We start from the raw sequence: 23,578 nt of genomic DNA on the forward strand, positions 1-23,578 counted from the left end.
CGAAGCTAGATGATAGATAGCCACCGCTAGTCACTGACCTGCAGGAACTGGCGGGTGTGAGCCAAAGTCGGTGAAGCCTATCTTATTAAATTTAGTTATTTAGAATCGGGACTTGCGGAAAAGCAAAAATGTATGATAGATGAACAATGCATTAAATAGAAATACCGTAAAACGGGGAAAAAAGCCTAACTAGTAAGGTAGCTAACCTTCGTAATAAAATCGTAGTGTCGTATTCGTAATTCGTGAAGATGCTTCTAGCGAGCTAGTCGGCGGTCAAACAGCGAATAATCTCTTCCTTGGACATAATCATGATTTCCTCGGTCGAGGCTTAATCGCTCTGGTGGTGAGTTTAAGAACTAGCCAACAGCTGATCGGAAATTCATCTGTTGAGGCGGTCCAGGTGTCGTCTGTCGTCGGTCAACAAACACCAGTTTGAGGTTACGTCCTGTTGTCGTCGGTGTATTTATATAATATATCATTTTATAATTATAATATTTGTAAAATCGATTGGTCCAACTTTATTTGGTGAAATTGAGTGTTACTATTAATAACTATGTCGTGTGAGTATGTATATGTACTTCACTGTGATTTAAAATAGGCCTGTGATTTAAAATCTTTGGCCCATAGCCCAAACTTAGGCCAACACATAGGCCTAGGAGTAAGCAATTGTAGATACAAATCGGGGAAGTTCTGGTGTTCATTTATTTGTAGTACGTTTTTACCCCCCTTAAAATTTGGTACCTTGCATAGTATTGAATTTCAAAATGGTCTTAAAAAGTCAGGATATAGTCTTAATTTTGATCTCAAAGTCGGGAATTTTCATGATTTTGCCGCGATCGCGGACGACGAAGATGACATTTCCGAGACCACGGGAGACGACAATGGTGTTTCCGTGACCGCGGTAGAAGACGATGATGTCTACACGGCCGTGGGAAATGTTCATGATTTTGCCGCGGGACGACGACGATGACGTTTCTGTGACCGTGGGAGATGACGGTGACGTTTCCGTGCGACGATGATGTCTACACGGCCGCGGGATATGTTCATAATTTTGCCGTTATCGCGGGCAACGATGATGGCGTTTCCCAGACCGTGGGTGACGACGTGACGATGACGTTTCCGTGACCGCAGGATACGACGATGACGTTTCCAGGCAACGATGATGTCTACACGGCCGCGGGAATGTTCACAATTTTACCGCGATCGCTGACGATGACGATGACGTTTGACGTTTCTGTAACCGCGGGAGATGGCAATGACGTTTCCGTGCGACGATGATGTCTTCACGGCCGCGGAAGATGTTCACGATTTTGCCGTGATCGCGGACGACGATGGAAACGTATCCGTTACCGCGGTAGTCAATGATGATGTCTACACGGCCGCGGAAAATGTTCACATCTTTGCCGCGATCGCGAACTACAACGATGACGTTTCTGTGACCGCGGGAGACTACGATGATATCTACACCAGGTCTACACGGCCGTGGAACATGTTCACGATTTTGCTGCGATTGTGGACGACGACGATGTCTTTTCCGGGACCGTATGAAACTATGATGACGTTTCCGTGACCGAGGGAGACGACGATGATGTCTACACGGCCGCGGAAGATGTTCACGATTTTACCGCGATCACGGACGACGATGAAAACGTTTCCGTTACCACGGGAGTTACCGACAATGTCTTCACGGCCTCGGAAAATTTCCATAATTTTGCCGCAATTGCGGACGACAACGATGACGTTTCTGTGACCGCGGGACATGACGATGATGTCTACACGTCCGCGGAAGATGTTAACGATTTTGCCGCGATCGCGGACGACGATGGAAACGTGTCCGTTACCGCGGTAGTCAATGATGATGTCTACACCACACGGCCGCGGGAAATGTTCATAATATTGCCGCGTGACAGCTACGATGACGTCTGTGACCGCGGGAGACGACGATGACGTTTCCGTGCGACGATGATGTTCCGAGACCGTGGGAGACGATGTTCAAGATTTTGCCGCGATTGCGGACGACGATGATGACGTTTCCGTTTCCGCGGGAGTCAGTGATGTTGTGTACACGGCTGCAGGAAATGTTTATGATTTTGCCACGATTGCGGACGGCGGCGATGACGTTTCCGAGACCGCGGGAGACGACAATGACATTTCCGTGACCGATGGAGACGACGATGATATCTACACGGCCGCGGAAAATGTTCACGATTTTGCCGCGATCGCGGATGATATATCAACACATTATTACTATTTGTTTAAAAAAATAGTCTTGAAAAATCTGGAATCAGTCTTGAAAAGTCTGGAATTAGTCTTGAATTTTTAAATGAATAAAAACTAGACGGGTCATAGTCTCCCGCGATTGCGACCAAATCCTGTATTACGTGTGGTCATCATAATCGTCTCCCGCGGTCACGGAAACGTTATCATCGTGTCCCGTTATCACGGTAAAATCCTGAATATCAGTCGTGGTCTAGTGGTCATTATCGTTTTCATTCGTGGTCACAGAAACGTTATCATCGTCATCCCCGATCGCGGGAAAATCCTGGGTATCTCCCCCGGTCACGGAACCGTCATCATAGTCTTCCTCGATTGCGGCCATATCCTGAATTATGTGTGGTCATCATTTTCTGACTTTATGCTCGAGCTTAGGCCTCCCTATGCACACATCTAATTGTATGCATTCGTTTTTATTTTCTGTTTATATTAAATACTAGCTGTTGTACCCGTGCTTTGCAACGGGAAGAGGACACAAAATAGAAACATTTTAATTTTTATCTCTTGCATATAATAGTTACAGTTTTATCCGCCAACGCTTTTAGAAACAAAATTCAACTTTTATGGCCTTAATAGAAACGTTTAAGTTATGACTTTTAAATCTGGTAAGTAGTGGATACCACCATTTTGGTTTTGATTAATTTTAAATCTTGTGTAGGTTGATATGAGAAAAACTGACCAAATCTTCGAGTAAAACGATGACATACATGATTTACCAGATTTACATTCATCTCCCTTAATTACACATCTTTTAATTTATTATTGACATTTTGAAGTTGCAAAAATACTAATTATTAAATTTAAATAGATATCTTTATATTTATATTAAACTCTTCTTTATATTAAATTACAAATCCTTTCAGTTTTTTCACACACAATAAATCATTAGCAAAACTAAGTCAGCTGTTATAAACTTTAGAAATATTGCTGTGCCTTATCAATACAGTCTTTTGAAATATTAAAGAAACTATATCTATAGGTACTATAAAAAATTTCAAATAAATAATTTAGCATTAAAGACAGCAGGCAAAACTAATATGATTATCAAATCATCAAGGACTAAAAAATGAAATAGCAAATACAGTATATGTTTCATTGCATCTCTGATTCTACTATACAAAAATATCAACAAACAACTCAATATACAAACCAGTTCTTTTAATTAGTTCCATCGTCCATTGCCTTTGCATGTTCACACTTACCTTTAAGAAAACATAGTAATAGATATTTCATTGATTTTTATAAATAAAAGAACACTGTGTACTGCTTAGTTTTAGTTTTATGATATTTTCCTTGGTTTAATTTAATCAGTGGTGTGGAAAAACACAAATAATAAATGTATCAAATAAAGTAAATGTGAAAATGTGAACTGAAAGCTATGTTAAGATAAAATAAGAGTATTTTGTATTACCATTTGATAATTAAATATAGTTACAGATATACAACAGATTTTAGAAAACAAAAATAAACGACAATTTAGTTATTGATGATATTTTTTTAGTTTAATTTAAGCATAGGTTTAGCAAAACACAATAACTTAATTTACATAAATATACATTTAAAAAACAATGTGATGTGCAAGTTATGTTAAGTTAATCGAACACATGTGAAGCAGTTAGAATTTATTTAAAGTAGTTTCCAAATTCATACAAAACATCTATAGGCTACATTGTAATTTTCATACTGTTTCCATGAAAACATATCAATAACATTATTTTCATTTAAGATTATTAACTTAAGACGCTTAAAAAAAATCCAAAGCAGAGCCGGAGTTGTTACAGCAACGGTTATAAAATCTTTTTTTTTCTTTAATCATTGACATAGTTTAAGAATAAATAATCCATGGTAAAATGTTAGATTAAAATAAACCTACCTCATATTTATAGAAAATATTATATTTAATTTCTTTGTATCAGCTGTCTGAAATTGTGAAATATGCAGTTTAGCAGTTCTTCTTGTTTATGTTTAAATGTCAAAGCAAATGTAAACAAACATTGTTAGTGTTCTCATCACAGCCATGGAGACCAATCAATATTTACTTTTAAAATGTTCACTTTAGAACGTTTAAAGCCAAAGGGGCAAAGCCTACGGTCAGTATCGAAATGTGAATAGTCCTATAATGGTCCTTGGTATGGTAGTTATATTTTTGTAAAATTGAAGCCCAGTTGGTTCAGTAGTTTTTGCACCTATTAGTAATACACATACAGACACCATTAGATTTGTATATAATAGTATATATATAGATTTTGGTTGTTATTTTGTCACCAACATGACAACCCATAAGGTCCGTTTTTTATTTTTCAAAACTAATTTTTTTGCTTACTTTTTGCCTATTTTAATTTATAATGGGATTCTGCACGTCTACTGCAAATTATCATTCTAACCGTACATTTTCCCTGCGTGCACACAAGCTTAGAAAAAAGGGTTTAAAGAAACATGCTTGCTTATTAATATATAGATAGATAGATATCGTCCTTGTAACGAACTCTTCAATTCAAAAACTATTATAAACCTTCCCCTTTCTAACTTCAATTCACCCCAATCCAGTTATAGTTCCATAGGTCATCCACTAGCCACTAGCCCACTTCACGTTTAACACGTTGTACCGTTTTGTCATCTAAACTGACCTGCCCATTGCCTAATTAATTCCGTCACAATCCCCTCACGACGGAAACTCGCCCTCCTTTTGTATCTAGCAAGGACCCTTGTATTACGTTGAAAGCTCAAAACGTGCTGATTATTTTAAAACCAAAGTGAACTACTGAACAGAGTTTGATAATGGTTTTTGTAGGGATATTGATTTACTGAATGTACTCATGCAAATCTGGCCTTATAAATTATTTATCGACTTAAACGAGAATGTAATAATTTTAAAATGCTTCCATATCATATAGCAAGTGCAATTTTTAAGTTAATCACACAAATATGCTTATTTAATTGTTTTGTCGTGATTGTTTTGTTAATAGTAGTTTACGCAACGATTGCGTAATGATTGCGTTCACGACACAGTATAAAACTTAAGGTACGAGCCTTGGCGAGTGCCTTAAACACTTCTACGAGTGTCGTTAACATTATTTACGCGAGTTGCGTACACTACTTTACTTACGAAAATGTTTTAATTACTAAAAATCACGTCTCATAACTTCTAAGAGAGGTTAAGTTTTAGTATATAACCTCTTATTGCCACTGAAAGTGATGCGACGAAACATTGTACCACACGAGTCAACAATTAAATTGCCCTGAACAGCTGATTAGTTGAAGTTCGTATCATTGCAATTTTACTTCTTCTCTCTAAATCCTTGAACCTCATTGGTCCGTTACCCGTGTTATTGCGAGTAAACCTCGCTGTTAAGTAAACAATGCTGTTATGAGAAACTGTTAATTCTAAGAACTGAACTGAAACGGCTACTTTAAACAATACTTTCTCCATATACTATGGTATAGGGGGAGAAAGTAAAAACGGTCGTAGGTAATAGCAAAGATTACACATGTAATAGTAATTATCAAATCAGGCTAAATAATACCTTTCCTGTAAATTCAGGATATCCAGTTTATAAGGTCGTGTTTTGTTCGCGTCTACGACAGTGGCATTTCTATGGAAGTGAATCCAATATGTGGCTATGATCCAACCCCTCAATTGTTTTTAGCCATGCCGGGGATCGAACCCGTACCTCTCGCACCGAAACGCGAAACGCTAGTCACTAGACTAGGCTATCAACACAACCTATAAAAAATAATGTCTGTTTAGTCTCTTGCAGCTCGGTATCGTTGGTGAACGCCTATTCGTATAATTCACGTCCATACAAAATATCCCGTATGGTTAATTATTTTACGACTATGAGTAGTAGGGCTGGTTGTACATTGGGTGGCTGAGTTACATTGCTCGCCTGTTGGTCAAAAGGTCGCCGGTTCGATCCTAAGAAGTCGGTAGTCTTTTGATGGTTAGTATCAGGCTTCATAAACAGCTCATCTTAGGCACTTACGACTAAAAATGCTACATAAATTAATTCTCCACTCCATCCTATTTCTCGCCAATCATTAACATTCCGCTTAAAATAGACACCTCGTTTACGTCGCTATCTTAAAAGTACATAATGCATAATGGATCAATTAACCGCAATGTCTATTTATATCCACCGAAACCACAAAATTAAACAAATGCGTGTTTGTCTGGAATACTGCATCGTTTGAACAGTTTGTAAGCGTAAGTTTCTCCAGACTAATTAAAAATTTTAATCGCTGCAGAGCAAACAGGAAGTGCCGCAGTGGGGTGAGGGGCGTAGCGGATGTCGTGATAGGGGCACGCCCTGAGGGTGGGAATTATATCGCGGCTAGGTTGTCACCCTGCAGTCGGCAGTTGTTGGCAAGCCTGTTGGGGAGAAGTCAATTTGTGTGCGGTTGTCGAGTTCTGTCTGAAAGACGCCGGTGCCGGTCGTCTATTGTTTACACGACGGGTCGATATCCAAGTAGTCTGTCAAGTGTGTTGAGTGCACTCATTAGTGTGGGAGTGTCGCTGTTGTATTGTAGTGTTGTAGTGCGGTATCGGACGTTTGTATCGCTGGACGCTGGCTGGAGTAGTTAGTAGAGATTTGCTTTTGCCTTCGTGATAGATTAAGTTTTCTTAGACGACGAAAGTGTTCTCTACGTTGTGATTGGGTTTTGACAGATTTAGATTTGTTGCGGGATAAAACTCCCGTCATAATACAGTGAATTTGTGAAAATTGCATTTTTATTCTACTGTTTTGATGTAGTATTTCATGTTTGATTGGATTTTACTGAAGTATTTTTATCTGTTGGGGTTTCTTGACACAAATAATTGGAAGTAACTAGTCGTATGATGATCAATTATTATTGAGTCAAAAAACGGGATTTTACTACAGTACCTACAAGCGACACCGACACCCCAAGTTATTTTCTCAACATCGTTTCATTATGATTGGTTCAGATGGGTTTTTACAGGTTTAGATTACACACGTTATTGGATTAGTGGAAGTTAATTATTTACTATCATAATATTCTGAATTGGATTACATAAAAGTATAAAAAAATGTTATTGTAATGAACCATAATAAATAGGTACATCATGTTGAGTTTATTTATGGTTATTATTGATAAAGTAACGTGTTTTAAAGTTATGTGATATAAAAAATATTATTTCCACGTTTAAATATAAGCCATAATCACTGCTGTACCTATTTATAGAAGTTTGATCATTTGTAAATTTTTATTGTCTAAATGTAGCTATATAGTATAGGGTAGTAGGTCTACCCTACAAAACCCCTATTTTCTGTATTAGGCTAACGGAATTAAAAATAATTGGAGTAAAAAATAAAGGTTTTTTTTTATTGTGCCTTATGTGAATATTATTTTTTTATGTTAAATACACATTTTGCCAATGCCTAATGGAAAGACAACATCTTTGTTCAGTTTTGTATTAGTTGTTGTGATGGGGCCATAAATGTAGGCTTTACTTTTTTTCGTTTGAAAATTTTGTTAAGTTTATAAAAATACCCAAATCAATTTTGATAATCCGAGGATACAACATTTAATTTGTTAAATCTGCTTGCTATTTTTCTGTTAAAGAATTCTGGTTGTAACTGCTTGCACAAATCATGAGCGAATCGAATAGTTTAGATTGTTTTACCTGGAAGCTCCATTTTACATTAAAAGTGAACTTTTAAATGTTTCTTTTGCGAAACTTTATTTCTATTCAAAATATTAACTCTTAACATTCCCTAAGATGTTTTAGTAGGTCCTAATCATTTATTTATTTTTTGCAATAGGATAAATTATAAGTTAAAAATAAACAGTTATAATATCATGAGCAAAATATCATTATTGGTTTGGTACCTAATTACTATTGCATGACACATTCTAGGAACGACTATATTTCATGGCAATTTTCAATTGTGTGTTTACAGTTTGATTTGTCGCAGTTTAAATTTTAGCCTCTAATCATTTTCAACATCTGAGTAAATAGAAGTTTAAACAGGTGTAGGCTAGATTGTGAGTGTACGTGTGATAAAGTGGGGAATTAGACAGTAATTACACACATTGAAAATAGTGTATTTAATGCTGGATACTAACATCAGAAGACAAAATGGACAATCGATTCGGTTATTTCGGAATGGACTTAAACCTGCGTCCTCCGATCCCTGAGCCAGTAATTAACAATGCACCGGTCAACCTGCCTTACATGTACTATCCAGGCAAGTGATTGATGAAATGTCATCTACGTAGGCTACTGTGGTTAGAAACTAAGTACTAAGTAGGACCTGCATAATAACCATTGTTAGCATACCGGTACCACTTTCCTTCTGATTCCTGTGAATGTTGCAAGAAGACTAATTTTAAAAAATAATGTAAATTTTTTCATTTGGTCTTTGAGATCTTGGATTTGTTTTTTTTTTTAAATTTAAACTGAAGCAGTTGTAGTCGATTCCGTAAAAAAACAATGTGGCAAATCACTTCCCTCCAGTGTGAAGAAGTAGAACTAAGATAAAAAAGTTGACCATACACCATAGAAATCTCCGATATTAATTAGCAATCTGTGGTTGATCTAGAGATCTGTGAACCCTTGCCATTGCTATTGGTTCTATAATCTGTATCTAAACTTCATTTTTACATATAAAGTGAAACATTAAAAAAAGTAGAATGCTCAAAAATTAAAACTTTGAAGAGTCGAACACAATAGTAAGACAAAGTCAGCTACACATGCGACCTGTCAGCTGTTTACTGTTGTGTTAGTGAGGTTTTACTGTGTGTTTTTGCGTCTAAGTTGATGACACTCTCCTTGTTGCAGGGGTGCCCAAGGCTCCAGCCCAACATGGTGGAGGTAAGGTGGCAAGAGGTGGTGGGACTCCACTAGCCCCCACTGTGGGACCTCCAGTCAGTGTAGGTGGGGGCAGCCGGTCGTTTGCTGCGGCTCTACGCAACCTGGCTAAGCAAGCTGGTCCTGCCTCGGGTATGTCTTTTCTGTCTTCTCAAATACATTTGTTTTTTAATTCCAAATTAGAGAATAATTTTACTTTTTAGGTTAGAATTATGTTACACTAACACTTAAGATTACTTGGACTTAAACATAAGTGAAGGATGTGTGTCAAATGATTGAGATGCACTTGGCACAAAAACATCTTGTCACAATCTATATTGTTTATTGTTTGCTTACAGACCGGGATGTTGAAGTGGAAGGTCGAGCTTCTCCGAAGCGGCCGCCCCCTCCCCCCCTAGTCAGGGGTCCCTCTCCTCCTACGACATCTGCGGTTAAACTACCTGATAAGGTGAGTTACAGCAGATGATTTGCCACATTGCAAACATTCTTGTTTAATACTACATTAGCTCACTCCAAATTTCTGTTAATCCAAGTGTTGATGTTTATCAATGTAAGAATCTTTTGAAATTCTACTTTCTTCACAATTGCTACAAATATGTTGGATTGCTCTCTAACAGTATTCAAGTAGTAAACAAATTCTTACACGTCTTTTTTTTATTGATAACCTATTTAACCCTTCCCGGACTATAGAGCTCCAACCTAAAGGTGAGTGAGCGTAGCGAACAAACTTCAACCAGGACGTGATTGAGCCATGCGAACGAGATAATCTTGAAAATTAAGAAGTTAAACGGGGCAAAGCCCGCGGGTTACAGCTAGTAACAAATAAAACTTAAAAAAGCAATAAAAAACAAAAAAAATTAAAAAAAAGTACTGCACTATTTATCAATTTTTTTTAAATTGTAGATTATATAAAAGATATTTTTTAATTTTTGTTTTAATATAATAATTTTTTTGTCTGTATACATACAATTAATCTGGAAGGGTAGTTAGTAATGTAATTCAGGAGAACGTCCTCCACCGAAAGTCGAAACAATTGTGTTAATCACACTGATGTGTTTCAGGATAGAAGTAGTGAGCAGCGGAGTGGTTTTCAGCCTTACAGACCGGAGGAACCCCGTGTGCCCCCGCACCCCCACTACTCCCCACTGGACTACCCTCCCTACCATCACCATCCTGCGCTCTACCCCCCGCCACATCATCCCTTACATCATTACAGGTAAATTTAAATTCTGTAGTGGTTAAAATAATTGTGTTCTGTAACCGTAAATAGAACTGTAGGATTATTTTAGCTTTGATAGGCTTTTGTAATTTGAAGCTTTTATAGCTTTCTTTTCATTGTGAGGTAAAATTTGAAAGAGTCTTTACAAAACATCATACTCAAAATATATGTGAGTGTAAAATCGCTACACTAAATCGCTGTCTTTCCAGAAATCAAGATTTTGCAATCAACATCTTGTTTAAATATTCTTGTATTCATTCTGTCTGATGGACTAAAAAACATAACAATGTCTTTGTTCTGGTGAGTAAAGAACTATTTTAAAATTTGTGTCTATATTGTAAAGATTTTTTATAAAGTTTCATAATAATGGTACAACATCATTCAAATGTGAATTAAGTCACAGTTATTAGGCTGTAAGTACATAATTGACAGCGACACAGTATAAATGATGCAATCCGGTTAACATGTAGTGCTTGAATTCAGTAATGTAGCATCAGTGTGTAGGTTTTACTAAACTAGAGCTTGTTTCCAGATTAGAAGAGCAGATGTACCATGGAGTTCCTCCGTTGTTTTCTTCATATCCTCACGTTGCGCCTCTGTACGGACTGCCTTCACACTTAACACTCATGACGCCTGCTATGCATGAAAGGTACGTATCTTGCTAAAGGTTTCTCTTTAGCATAGGATGAGTGCTTCAATAAATTTGTTATATAGCGCTTAGAACCAATTGACAAACCCATCGTAAGCTCAATGGCTTTTTGTGTTCATATTTCACATATAAATAGTGTTTTGGTTTTACATAACAGGCCTAAAAACTTATGAAAACAACAAGCCTATTTGCCTATGGTTTAAACATTGTGATCACAATTCCAGAAATTACAAATTGTGGGGTTTTACCTTTCTAAACCCTAGGACTAGTAAGATTGATGACTGAATTATTTGTATGATTCTATATGTTATTACTAAGAGTTCCACTATTTACAACTGAATATTGTAAATGTAATAACTAGCTAAATAACAGTGTACAAACACTTTATTACCATTACTGTTAAGTAAAATAGTAGGATATGTGATCTTTTACTAACTACAAAGTTCTTTATTTAAGTTCATTTTTTGTGATGGTGAGTTAAAATTATCTAACATATTGCAGACATTTTCTATCACGATACAGTAGACTCCCTCTTATCCGGACTCCTCGGGACCAAGGCCAGTCCGAATAAAGGGTTTTCCGATTAAGCCGACGTCTCCAAAAACATGTTTAAACTAAAACGGACCATTTAAATGCATACTGCATTAGCCAATAATGATTATTACGTAAGAATCACATAAGATCACTGGTCTCAAATCTTTCCCACGAGAACAGTCATCTCAGTACCGCCCACTTCCTGCAGATCTAGTCTTGGTTAAACCGATGTGCTGAGAAAAATTGTCCGGTAATAGAGATGTAATTTCTGCCGAGTGTAGTCCGGTTAAAAGGTGTCCGGATAGGAGGGAGTCTACTGTGGTGAAAACAGATTAGTGGTTTTATTGTTTTCCCAACTTTGTCGGGGTTTGTGTGCTGTTCTTGTAATGTTTCGCACCTGAGGATGGAATCAGGTTCCAGATCTTTTAACATCAAGAAAACATGTGTGTTTTACTAATAGTGGGAAATGTCCACAATAATCTGTTCAACCCCCCCCCCCCCCCCACATCCACAATTGTGTATGCCCACAATTTCAATAGACTGAATCTTTTTTAGATCATACTTAAATATTACATACTTAAACTGAACTACCTTTTTCTGTTGATGAGTGATCAAATTCTGTACTTTTCACCCCCCTTAAAACTCATAATATAGGCACATGCACTTTAAACACATTTTCCTTTGTTGTCAGTAATTTAATTACAGTTATTTTTTCCATTTGTAGGTTAAAACTAGAAGAGGAACATAGGCAGAGGGAGCAAGAGAGAGAGAGGGAGAGAAGAGAGAAGAACAAGAAGAGTCCACGAGGTTCTCCGTCCCACAGCCAACAGCAGCCTGAACTCTCAGGTATCGAACCTCGGCAACTAGAGTAGAACTAAGAGGTTGGTAATGACGATTCATAAACACATCAGCCAGTCACCACGGGCCCCACGTCGTTATGTGGTTAAAGGCTCTGGTTTGGGCAACAGCAGACAGAATATGGTAAACCAGTAAGAGTATTGAACTATTGACTGTACACTGTCATTTTATAGACAAGAAAAGATTTGTTGAAGTTAAGTACTATTCTGTTTACTTTCATGTCATTAGATCCCACAACCTAATTATTGCTATTGGGATTGAGTCAAGGAGAGAACACATGCATTTAATTTGATTATTGGTTTGCTTCAAAAGCATAGTGGGTGGCCACAGACCAGGAAAACCAGGAATTATGTGTGCATTTGACATAACGGGAATTATTCGTAAATTTTGAAATTCCGGTATGAAAACCTGATTTTAGTGTTATTTTGTTGTATTGTCAATTTAAGACAAATTTAGAAGGAATTTACAATCAATCAGCAATGTGCTTGCTTAAACGCTCTCAAACCCCATTAGTGCATTATAAAATCGACTGTTAAAACATTGTGAACATTGTCTGCGGTCATTGGCGAAATCAAATGGTCAGTCATTGACAGTAAAGAAGATATGTACATTATATTTTGGTTGATGACATTTAATGATTTTTTTTACTGATTTTGTTTGTCCACTGCAATTTTAGCACAATTTGTGAGCATATCTTTAGGTCTCGGCGTTGACCATCTCTCGACTGAATCTAATAGAGATGTTTAGTTCATTCTGAGGGCCCTAAAATTAATGTATTGTTAAAGGCTCATAAATAATAAAACTGCTACTTATTAACAATGCACTCAATTGATCAGTTATTAAATCTGTTGATGAGTAATGGGGTAGCCTACTAACTATTATAAGTTTGAGTAGTTTTATCACATTCAACACTACATGTCCCATACTTGGAGGTGAATCGTAGTGTATGACTTGTAGCAGATTACTCAGTTGTTGGGACAGTAATTTGCTTTTAACAAACTTGTACATTCAAAGAATGCTATGTTTTTGTTATTTCGATAAGTTTTTAAAAAACCTGACTACTAACTAATGACCTATGAATTTTGTAATTTATCTCTGAAATTTCAGTTATTTCATTATTAGTTTTGTTATGTTGGTATGGTTTAAGGCCAATCCAAAGGTATTGTGTATACAAATTTATCTTGTCTGTATATATTGTTTATGTAAGGAAATGTTAATATGTGTGTATACTTGACACTGTTGACGCTAAGACGGATCAATTTGTTTCAGCTAGGAAGCCGCCAATAACAATAGCCTGTGATCCGCAAAGAACGGTGCCTCAGCCTCATTTTGTCCGGCCATTTGAAGATTTTGTTAAACCAGTCAAAAAGCCTTCTCCGCCGAACTGTACGGCGGTTCCCCCGCCTTCACCTCAGCCGTTATCACTAGTCACTCAACAGTTACCAGCCCCGAGTCCCCACCCCCCGCCTGCACCCCCACCTCGCCCTCTGGACGTCACTAACCTCGTGTCTGCTGTCACGTCCACTGCCACTGCTGTTGTATCAACGCCTGTGGTCACTGTCACTGTCGCTGAACCAGCCGAGCCCCCTAGGATAATGTCCTGCAACCGTCTAACTCATGTATGAATTTATTTGTTGTTAAGTAATATAATTACTTATAAATTAATTAAATGCATTAGGTAATCTGACTCTTAGTAAGTTGGCATTGTGATGAATGAGTTATAAATATCTTCGTTATAAAATTTGATATGTTATTTTCTTTTTTTCTTTTCAGTATCTAAATTGAACCCTAACTAAATAGTAAAAAATACATAGTAAGGCATCATACGTCACCTTTACTTCTGTTAGAGGCTTATTTCTGTATTATTTGCAGTAATCTAATATTGTTGTTGATCAATTGCCCTTTTGGTTCCATATGTCTATTGTAATTATTGTTCATATTTTTATATTATTTGTTATTTATTTCTAATATTAATAAGCCTATAGAGGTTAACTGTATAAGAACAAACCATGGTGTTCTAAATATGCCTAAATCCTTATGCATTTATATTCAATAATAATTTTATATCTTGATAAGAATATATTCTATTGTCCAAGTGATATTTACTCAAATAGAAGGTGGATGTTTTGAGAAATAACAAAAATATGTTTTAAATCAAAAGAAAATTTGTGCATGTCGTTCTAACAAAAATAATACCATAGTTTCAGACTGAAAGGTAAGTTAAGTTTAGGATGCAATAAATATGATGTATGTAAAATTTCCTAAAAGTATATTAAATCCTACTGTGTTTCATGTAGAAGATCAAGAGCCGGCTGGACAGTGTAGGAGGCAGTGATTGTGAGGACCTTAGTCCCAACCTGGTGTTGACCAAGGGTCCTCCAGACAAACTAGACGCTTCTCCTCGCAAACTACACTTCCTCGCTACTTTCGGACTCACCACCCTCACTACTAGGAATGGTATGTGTCAGTCTAGGACCACTTCTAAATAAATCACACTTGAACTATAAATTCAGTTCTTACTTCTCAACAGTACAATCAACTCAGGATTATTTCAGACATGTGTAATATAGTGTTAAGTTAAAAACGTTTTCACTATGATATGGCATTAGACATTAGACATTAGAAATTTTTTATTTGCACATAACATTCTTTTAGATGTGATAACATATAGAACAGGTGCATTGTCAAAATTGAGCCTAGACTAGAAAAATACAAAGTACAAAGTAACAGGAAAAAAATACCTAGCCAAATAATGTTAATACAAGTTAAGAAAATTAAAAACAAAAAATTAACTCAAGGGATGGTTATAGAATTCTTCTAATTTATAAAATGCACGTTCAAGGAGTCCATTTTTCAATGTTTCTTGAAAGTTGTTTGAACTCATTATTTTATAATATACCGGTAGTTTATTATACATTTTTAAACCTGCATACAAAGGACTTTTTTCAAATAAGGTCAAACAATGATTTGGTAATCTGAAAATTGTTTCGTTTCTTGTACTGTAGCTGTGTGTGAATTTGAATGAATCCGGGAGGTTATTTTTTATATTGTGTATGTAATTTAATAATTCAAATATGTATAGTCCTGTGAGTGTTTGAATTTTTAAATTTTAAAATGTAATTTACAAGGTCTTCTGGGGTGGGAATTAGTCATAATTCGAATGATTCTTTTCTGAAGTCTGAAAATAGTTTTTGCATCAGTTGCCTGTCCCCACAAAATCACACCATACCTCAAGATGGATTCTAAATAGGCATGATAAACCATTTTAAGTACTTCAATGGTGACACATTCTCTCAAGTGGACAAAGACAGATGATGCAGATCTAATTTTTTTCTTTATAACATCTAGATGCACCTTCCAGTTAATATTTTCATCTAGATGAATGCCTAGGAATTTATTTGAATGGACTAAATTGGAAAAACTATTTAATTCTCTTTAATTTCTGGCTGAAAATTTGATAATTTGAGTTTTATCCACATTGAGTTTAAGGCCATTTATTTTAAACCAATTTTCCATTTCTTTCATAATTTCTGTGAGAGATGTAAGAAGCTCTTCTCTACTATTTTCTTTAATGATTGCAGTAGTATCGTCAGCAAAAAGAATCAGATCTCTATTAATAGCTTTAGGGAGGTCATTTATGTAGATTAAAAAGAAAAGGGGACCTAAAATGGAGCCTTGAGGCACCCCAAGTTTTATATATTTCCAATGTGAGAAGTGCCTGGTTCCTCCATCAGAAATTACAGTCCTTTGTTTCCGATCTGAAAGGTATGATCTAATTAGGGAAAGACAACTTCCTGATATTCCATAGTCATGTAGTTTTTGAAGCAAAAGTGAATGATCGACACAATCAAAGGCCTTGGATAGATCACAGAAGACACCAGCTGCATTCCTTGACCCATCCAAAGCCTCCGATACCTCATTAATAAAGTGTACAAGAGCTGTATTTGTTCCAAGGTTTTTCCTGAAACCAAATTGATTTTGATAAAACAGATTATTATGTTCAAAGAAACAAACTAATTGGTTATTTATAACTTTTTCAAAGACTTAAGAAAAATTGCTTAAAACTGATATTGGACGGTAATTGTTGATATCTGACCTAGAGCCTTTTTTGAAAACTGGAGTTATTTGTGAGTATTTAAGTTTGTCTGGGAAAATTCCATTTGTTAAACACTGATTTATGATTATAGATAAGGGTTCAGAAATTAAATTTACAGCAGCTTTAATTAATTTGATCGGTACTTCATCCCAACCCACAGAAGTTTTGTTTTTTAGGGAAAGAATAATTTTTTTCACTTCGCCCTTACTAATCTGCTGCAGATTACACAACGAAATTCCTTCACCTCTACAATAGTCTCGAACAGATTCATGAACTCCTTGCACGGTGGCCTTTGTTACGTTCAAAGCTGTTTCGGCAAAGAAAGTGTTAAATATTCTAGTTATATCCTGAGGTTTACATATATCTTTGTCATTATTAATTAAAAATAATTTGCCATCAGTTTTGTTTTTTACGTGACCAAGTTCTTTATTAACAACTTGCCAAGCAGCTTTAGACTTATTTTCAGACTTTTCTATGTAGTCACCATTTGCAATTATTTTTGCCTTCTTTACTACTTTTTTAAAGATTTTTTTGTACTGTTTCACATACATTAAAAACTGTCTATCTTGATTATACTTAGCTTGCAAGTGGAGTTCCCTTTTCCTCACACTAGATATTTTAATGCCTTGTGTCACCCAATTCAAAACTGTTGGCTTACATTTACGTGTTTTTTTCAAAGTTTTTGGAGGAAAAACGTGATTGAATGCTAGTAGGAATTGGTGCAGAAAGTTGGAATAGTTTTCACTTGGGTTCAAGCTCGGATCAAAATTAAAATTGCAATTACTTTTAAAAAAATCTATGAAGTAATTAATTTTTTCATTTGAAAATAGTCTTTTACTAGAAGGTGCCGGATTATTTACAGCAATCTTACAGTTAGTTGGCTTGGGGAGATTTAAGAAAATAGCATTATGGTCTGACATACATAAATTAGTATTTAGCTTAAAGTTTACCTCATATTTCTTTTGCGTAATAATATTATCCAAACAAGTATGGGATCTAATCTTGTTCTTATGGGAGAAAGTGTCCCAAATATAAGATTGGTACACAAACCCAGCCAAAGTTGGAAAACACAGAAGAAAACAAGTAAATAAGAAAGCACAATTATAGGTCGACCGGACAGATAGCGACCTGCCCAAGGATTTATCGCGCATGTAAGAGGAGGTCGCTTTCTAAGCGGCCCACCTATAGTACAAATAGAGGGTAGTTTAACACTTAAGTCACTTATGCAGAAAATGTTGGCTACACTGTATAACATCTCTTATTCATGTGTCATGTGTGTCATATCTCTTCCTTTTGTGATTTTCCAACTATAGCTGGGTTTTTGTAAAATCTTGATATGTTTTAGGTATTCTCTCACCTGAGTACTGGATCAGATTCAGAATTCCTAAACATCCTTTTTTTTTGTGATTGAAATTGTCTATATTAATCCCTCAATTAATATAAACTTACTATCACCAAAAATTACATTCAGAAAACAAATAACTCTGGGTTGAAAGTTGAAACATTAATGCAGGAAGATAACTGTAAAATAAGTTTATTTCTCTGTAATTTAAATTATAACAAATTAAATATTTTCTTCAGTCATTCCACACAGTCCATCTTAGTCTCTGAAAGAACAATAGCTAAGCAAAAACTGTAAAATTTACACATGTGGAAAAACATTTTGTTTATATCATCACTTTCGAGCACTGTCAATTATCAGATACACTCAGGCTTCATAATAGTATAAAGGTATATTGGTGCTTCGTATGTTGCAGAGTTGGAGTTGACCAAGTTATCCCGCTGCAAGTCTCTGCCACATGTGGTGGTGGAGGGGGATGAGCAGGTGGGAGAGAAAGGGCCCCCGCCATCACTTAGTCTCCCCCACCCGCGTCAGTCCCCCCGCTCACTGCCACACTCGCACAACAAACTTTCCTACATGACCTCCCTGCAACTGTGTCCGCTCACTCATGACCAACGTAAAGGTGACTAAAACTCTCTAAATTACTTTTTATTTGTTTAGGATAGCAGGGTTACCTGAATCAGAAAGAGTCCCACTCTTGCGCAAGGAACACAAAACTTAAAACTGAACACAAATTGGAGTACTGTCACTGACAGCTTTTAAGGATTAAAAGGATTAAAATCATTTTCATGCCTTGTGGTCAGCAGTTCTTTGTTGAATTGTAAACCTCATTTCTAAAAGATGTGTATGCTTCATTGGTATATTAGCAGTCTGAGATTGCATGTGCTGTTTGCTGTGTGGCAGAGAGAGAGCAGATATGGCAGGAGGTGTTGGCTGAGCGCAGACGACGCAAGGCTGTGACTCCACTCGTGCAATACTGCTCAGAGGCCAGAGTCAACTCCCCAGACTACAGCTGTGTCCGGTGGCCCGGGCTAGAGGGTGTTCTGTACGCTTATCAACAATATCAAACTGGTGAGTGACAAACGGCCTCTAAATATCTATTGTTGCATGTAATGTATGCTTACCTTGTTGTATCTGGTTGTAGCATGTTTGACAAAATTTCAAATCTAATTATGGACACAAAATTTAAAAAACTAATTTTTATCTTTAAGCTTCTTTTAATATGTTGCAACTTCGCTTTCATTATTTGGTTTATTGTTATCAATGTTCAGTTGTTGTGTTTTACTAATGACATTTTTTGTAAAATAACATTGGGTTTGATCAAGGCCCCACTAGAAAAAACAGGCCATGCTGCAGGATCCATGACGTCACACTAGTGGATATATTTCATTGATATATTCATTGCCATCGCCATTCCCATATGTTTTAGGTAAATAAACAAGCTGGCTGTTTGTAAGATTTTAATGGTAAGAGTTTAGTACAACTATCCACCACTGTGACGTAGTGTTGCGCTGCCCGTGCTGCAGCATGGCCTGTTTTTTCTAGTGGGGCCTTGGTTTGATTCACAAAGGGAGAACTCACTGCAGTAAGTGTTTTGTGCAGCTATCTAGTAGCTAACTGTACTATTATGTTTAGTTTCAATTTGATAAAACTTAAATGCTGTGTGTCATAGGCTCTTTCTTTAGGGCTCAGTGCCCCATAGGGCTAAACTCAATTGACTGTTTTATGTAATGAACTAGAAATTAGATTGTATAACGTCTCCACTTTATAACAATAATAATAATAATAATATTACTTTATTGTCACATACACAAGAATACATTCCAAGTTTCTAGCGCAGCTAGAGGAACAGGTGACATTGTCAAATATGCATAATATAACACAAAGAAAACATTCCATAAATTAAAATAGTATTAAAGTAAAATTAACTATAAACTGAGTTATTGCCCAAAGTGTGCACCAATATTATTGTCATCCAGAAATTCAGATACAGAATAGAAGGTTTTTTCTATTAAATACAGTTTAAGGTCATTTTTGAATTTAGTTATGCAGCTAATATTTTTGAATCTATTTGGTAGACTATTGTAAAGTAGACTATAACAATAATAGAATGGAAACAAATTTATAAGGTAATATAATAAGGGCCTTAGTCATAATATAATAAGTAAATATTTCTAATTGAGTTCTGGCTGTTGACAGAGCGGTCACTGGAGGAAGGAGTGTTACGAGAGGAGTGTTCGAGGCTACAGTCTCAGTTATCAGAGAGGCAGTGCGAGGCTAGTGAGCTTCAGAGGAAACTAGAGGAGCTGCAAGCGAGTCACAACGAGCTAGTGCGCACAGGACACGACACACAGCGCTCGCTAGACACACTCATGGCAGCTGTGCGTGCGCTAATGGCACTCGGGCATAGCAACGACTGAGGGGACAATGTTTTAAGTGAAATGGCCGCTTGACAATAAATGTACAAAAGTCTGATGTAGATTGTAGGTGATTGAACGAGGGGCAGTAAAATATTTTAGTACCCGACGGGACCAAAACTGCCTTCATGTTTTTCAGTGACCTGTTGCCTTATGAGATATTGGTTTCAGAGTGATATGTTGAGTGAATCTTTTAACGACTGCAAAGAAATTTGGATCATACATTGGGCCTTAAAGTAGTTTTTGGTAGTGAACGGAAAAAATGTACACTTAACAACTGTTGTTGTTTGACCAGTTTTTTGCCAGATTATTATATTTCTGGTACCCCTCCCCCAACAAATCTAATTCAAAAGCATAAAATAATTTCTGTGCAATATCGTTAAATTTTTGGCAGCCTGGATCATTTTAAATACAGTCTTTGTCTTAAAGCTATCTTTGAGTAGTGCTAATTGAGAGTTATAAGTTCTCACCTTTTTAGGAAGGTAAGACAACATGATGCACTTTTGAGTAAATAATGAGTTATTGACAAATTTTTGTACTGAGGATTTTTGGTTCAATTCCTTCTGTCTTACATTTCTTACCAATAGATGTTGTAAAAGAATTTGCTTCACTGTCACTAAACCATTTAAACACTTGTTTTTTACAATTGAAAGGATAAGCCAAATTGTTTCCTATTTAAAATTTTAATGCATGACTTAAGAGACACATTTCACTTAAAACATTAAGCCTTTCAGTTGTTGAATTTTCCAGTATCAATATTTATTTTAAAATACATAATAAATAATAACTAACTGTAAAGTTATCAACACCTCATATAAATTTGGTTTGTATATTTGAAAATTGTCTTTTGAGAAATAGCTATCACCTAAGTCTCCATATTAACAGCTAGACAGGGACCATTATACTTTTTTGTTTCAGGGCCACAGAGCCAAGAGTACCATTAGTTCAAATTGTTTTATATTACTTGTGGAAATTCTCTGAATTTGATGATCAAAATAGTGAACAACACGTTATTAAATTAGAGACCGAGAATCAGATTAATCCAACCATCCAGAGGGAGATATTTTGCCCCAATTGTTACTTTTTTTGCTAACATTTTTTTGTAAAAATTCAAAAATCTTGAGCCATAAATGGTGTTAACTGCAACAAGTAATCTCTCATGTTGTTTTTCTTATGGAGAATAAATTAATATCTAAAATTTCTTATTTAAGGATAATTTTGTGTATAATTTGGAATCCTTTTTTTTTCTTATTTTGTGAGTTTATTTTACTATAGCAAACAAACACGTTTGTGTGTTCTCTTATACTCATTGAGCCCAATTTACATTGGTTGTTAATCAATGCAATGGGTTTCCTGCAATATAGATGTTTGTTTATTAAACTTTAAACCATCCATAGGTGTTGATAGGTGCTTTGATACTTTGAGCGGGTAACAGGCTTTTGATGTCAAATTCCTTCTTAATTCTTTAGAGAAAATTTCTGCTTGCCCTCTACTTTTTTTTTAAACACTATTGACTTAAATGGTAGTTTAAGCTTGGCAACTAACTTGTCATTTTTAGCTACTTTTACACACAAGTGGTAAAAACTGCCTTTCAATTATAGACATGGTTATCCTACATATTCAATAAGTTCTGGGGGAAAAAATTGACTGACAATGTTTTGTTAGTAAAATGAAAATAATACTAAATAGTATATTTTGTTTTTTCTTAGTTCAAGATAAGAATGTTTTATTATTTACCTCAATTTATGGAATCTCCCAACCACTGGGTTACCCTAAAAACATACGACTGAGGCATTAGATGCCGACTAGTTCATAGTTGCTATGAGAATCTGTAATCCGATACTACCTCTTTATGTTTATTTTAGGGATGGACGAGATTGGATTTTTAGTTCGAGACGAGACGAGACGATATTTTTTATTTCTCATAAAATTTTGAGACGGGATTTCCCTTCTCATACACAACGGGAAATGCGCGTTCAAAATTTTTACCTGATTTTGTAACATTGTTAGATGACTGTTTAAATACAAAAATAATGACAATTGGCAAGAATATTTACAATCTTTTATTAAAAATTTCATTTTTTTTTCATTTAAAAAAACATCAGCATAACATTTGTTTATTAATCACGCCTAACTTATTAAAAATGCCTACGATTAGAAAACATAGTGATATCAGTTAGGATAGAGTTCAACTTATCCTAAAATAAAATAAATAATAAAATAAAAGCAATATTAATTTTTATAAAATAGTTACTTGTTTTGACTTTTTATAGTAATAAAACATTCCTCACACTGCTTACACTTAACAAAACTTCTCAAATGTTATTAAAGTAATATTATTAAAATAATTAAAGTAATATTTACATTTAAAGAATTAATTAAATAAGAACGCCTTCGCAAAGGAAACGCAACTACAACATGCTACTGTATTGCGGGTATTGCATTGACTTTCTGCAGGCGTTTTTAATTTATTTTTTTTATTTTTTATTCTCGTCTTGATAAAAATCTCGGCCATAAAGAAATCTCGTCTCGTGTAACGAGATTTAAAATTTCCCAAAAATTTCCTGAAATTTCGAGACTTGACCATCCCTAGTTTATTTTTAAGTTGTTTTGTGCCATTTTGTATCAGTTCACCTGTATGATTTTTTTATGTTGTAATTTTATTTGTTCATTCTGTAGCACTTGTATTAGTTATTGTTTAGTTTATTTTACAATGCATCTGTTTTGCTAAAACGTCTTTGGTCTATGAATTAATTGTCAAGCTCCCTAGCTGATGCAGAACTTTTTTCAAATTTTTCATTTGTGATGAAAATTTATTTTTTTATAGTTTTATATGTTTGGCGTTTCTACCAAGTTTTGTATACATATATGTTTTACTAAACTGTATTTATCCATAGATACTTCATAACCAACATATACATGTATGCTTCAAGTATTCCTGTTTTTAATTTAAGTACTTTATAGATATGAGCTATCCCAAGTAATCTGCAGTCAAGCCTAGAGGTATGTGAGTAATCCCAAAAACAGCAACACTCTTTGTGCTGTTAAAATCTTAAGCAACTTTATTATTTTAATCTGATGAGTTTATAATGAAGTGTGATGACCAGTGTAGCTTATTTTACTGATAAAGTTAAGCTGTGTATTAAAGCCCCGTGTACACGAGGCTAGTACTAGCAGCTAGTTGATTAGCGCTAGTAAATTCGCTCCGTGTAAACGGTCTACTAGCGTAAAAAATTACTAGCGCGCTAGCATTTTACTCGCTGCTAGTCGTTTTGAACATGTTTGATATTACTAGCGCTAATAAGTGGAGGGGGTGGTCACGTGACCACTAGCGCTAGCGAACTAGCGCGGTACTAG

General features: G+C 35.6%; 1 protein-coding gene across 1 annotated transcript in view; it reads left to right on the forward strand.

Annotated features, from left to right (window-relative positions):
• Positions 1–22,064, forward strand: part of LOC128995112 (uncharacterized) — a 40,063-nt gene extending 17,999 nt beyond the window's left edge. Inside the window, exons 12-21 of the mRNA XM_054420016.1 lie at positions 9,077–9,238; positions 9,445–9,554; positions 10,168–10,322; positions 10,858–10,974; positions 12,233–12,354; positions 13,636–13,985; positions 14,664–14,823; positions 18,220–18,426; positions 18,708–18,875; positions 20,004–22,064. Coding sequence (XP_054275991.1) covers positions 9,077–9,238; positions 9,445–9,554; positions 10,168–10,322; positions 10,858–10,974; positions 12,233–12,354; positions 13,636–13,985; positions 14,664–14,823; positions 18,220–18,426; positions 18,708–18,875; positions 20,004–20,224 — 1,772 coding nt within the window. The 3' untranslated portion in view covers positions 20,225–22,064. The remainder of the gene's footprint in view (positions 1–9,076; positions 9,239–9,444; positions 9,555–10,167; positions 10,323–10,857; positions 10,975–12,232; positions 12,355–13,635; positions 13,986–14,663; positions 14,824–18,219; positions 18,427–18,707; positions 18,876–20,003) is intronic.
• Positions 22,065–23,578: the final 1,514 nt, after the last annotated feature.

The sequence above is a fragment of the Macrosteles quadrilineatus genome, unplaced genomic scaffold (assembly GCF_028750875.1).
Source record: "Macrosteles quadrilineatus isolate MER2022 unplaced genomic scaffold, UCM_ALF_1.0 Scaffold_5__1_contigs__length_97177068, whole genome shotgun sequence".
Taxonomy (NCBI): domain Eukaryota; kingdom Metazoa; phylum Arthropoda; class Insecta; order Hemiptera; family Cicadellidae; genus Macrosteles; species Macrosteles quadrilineatus.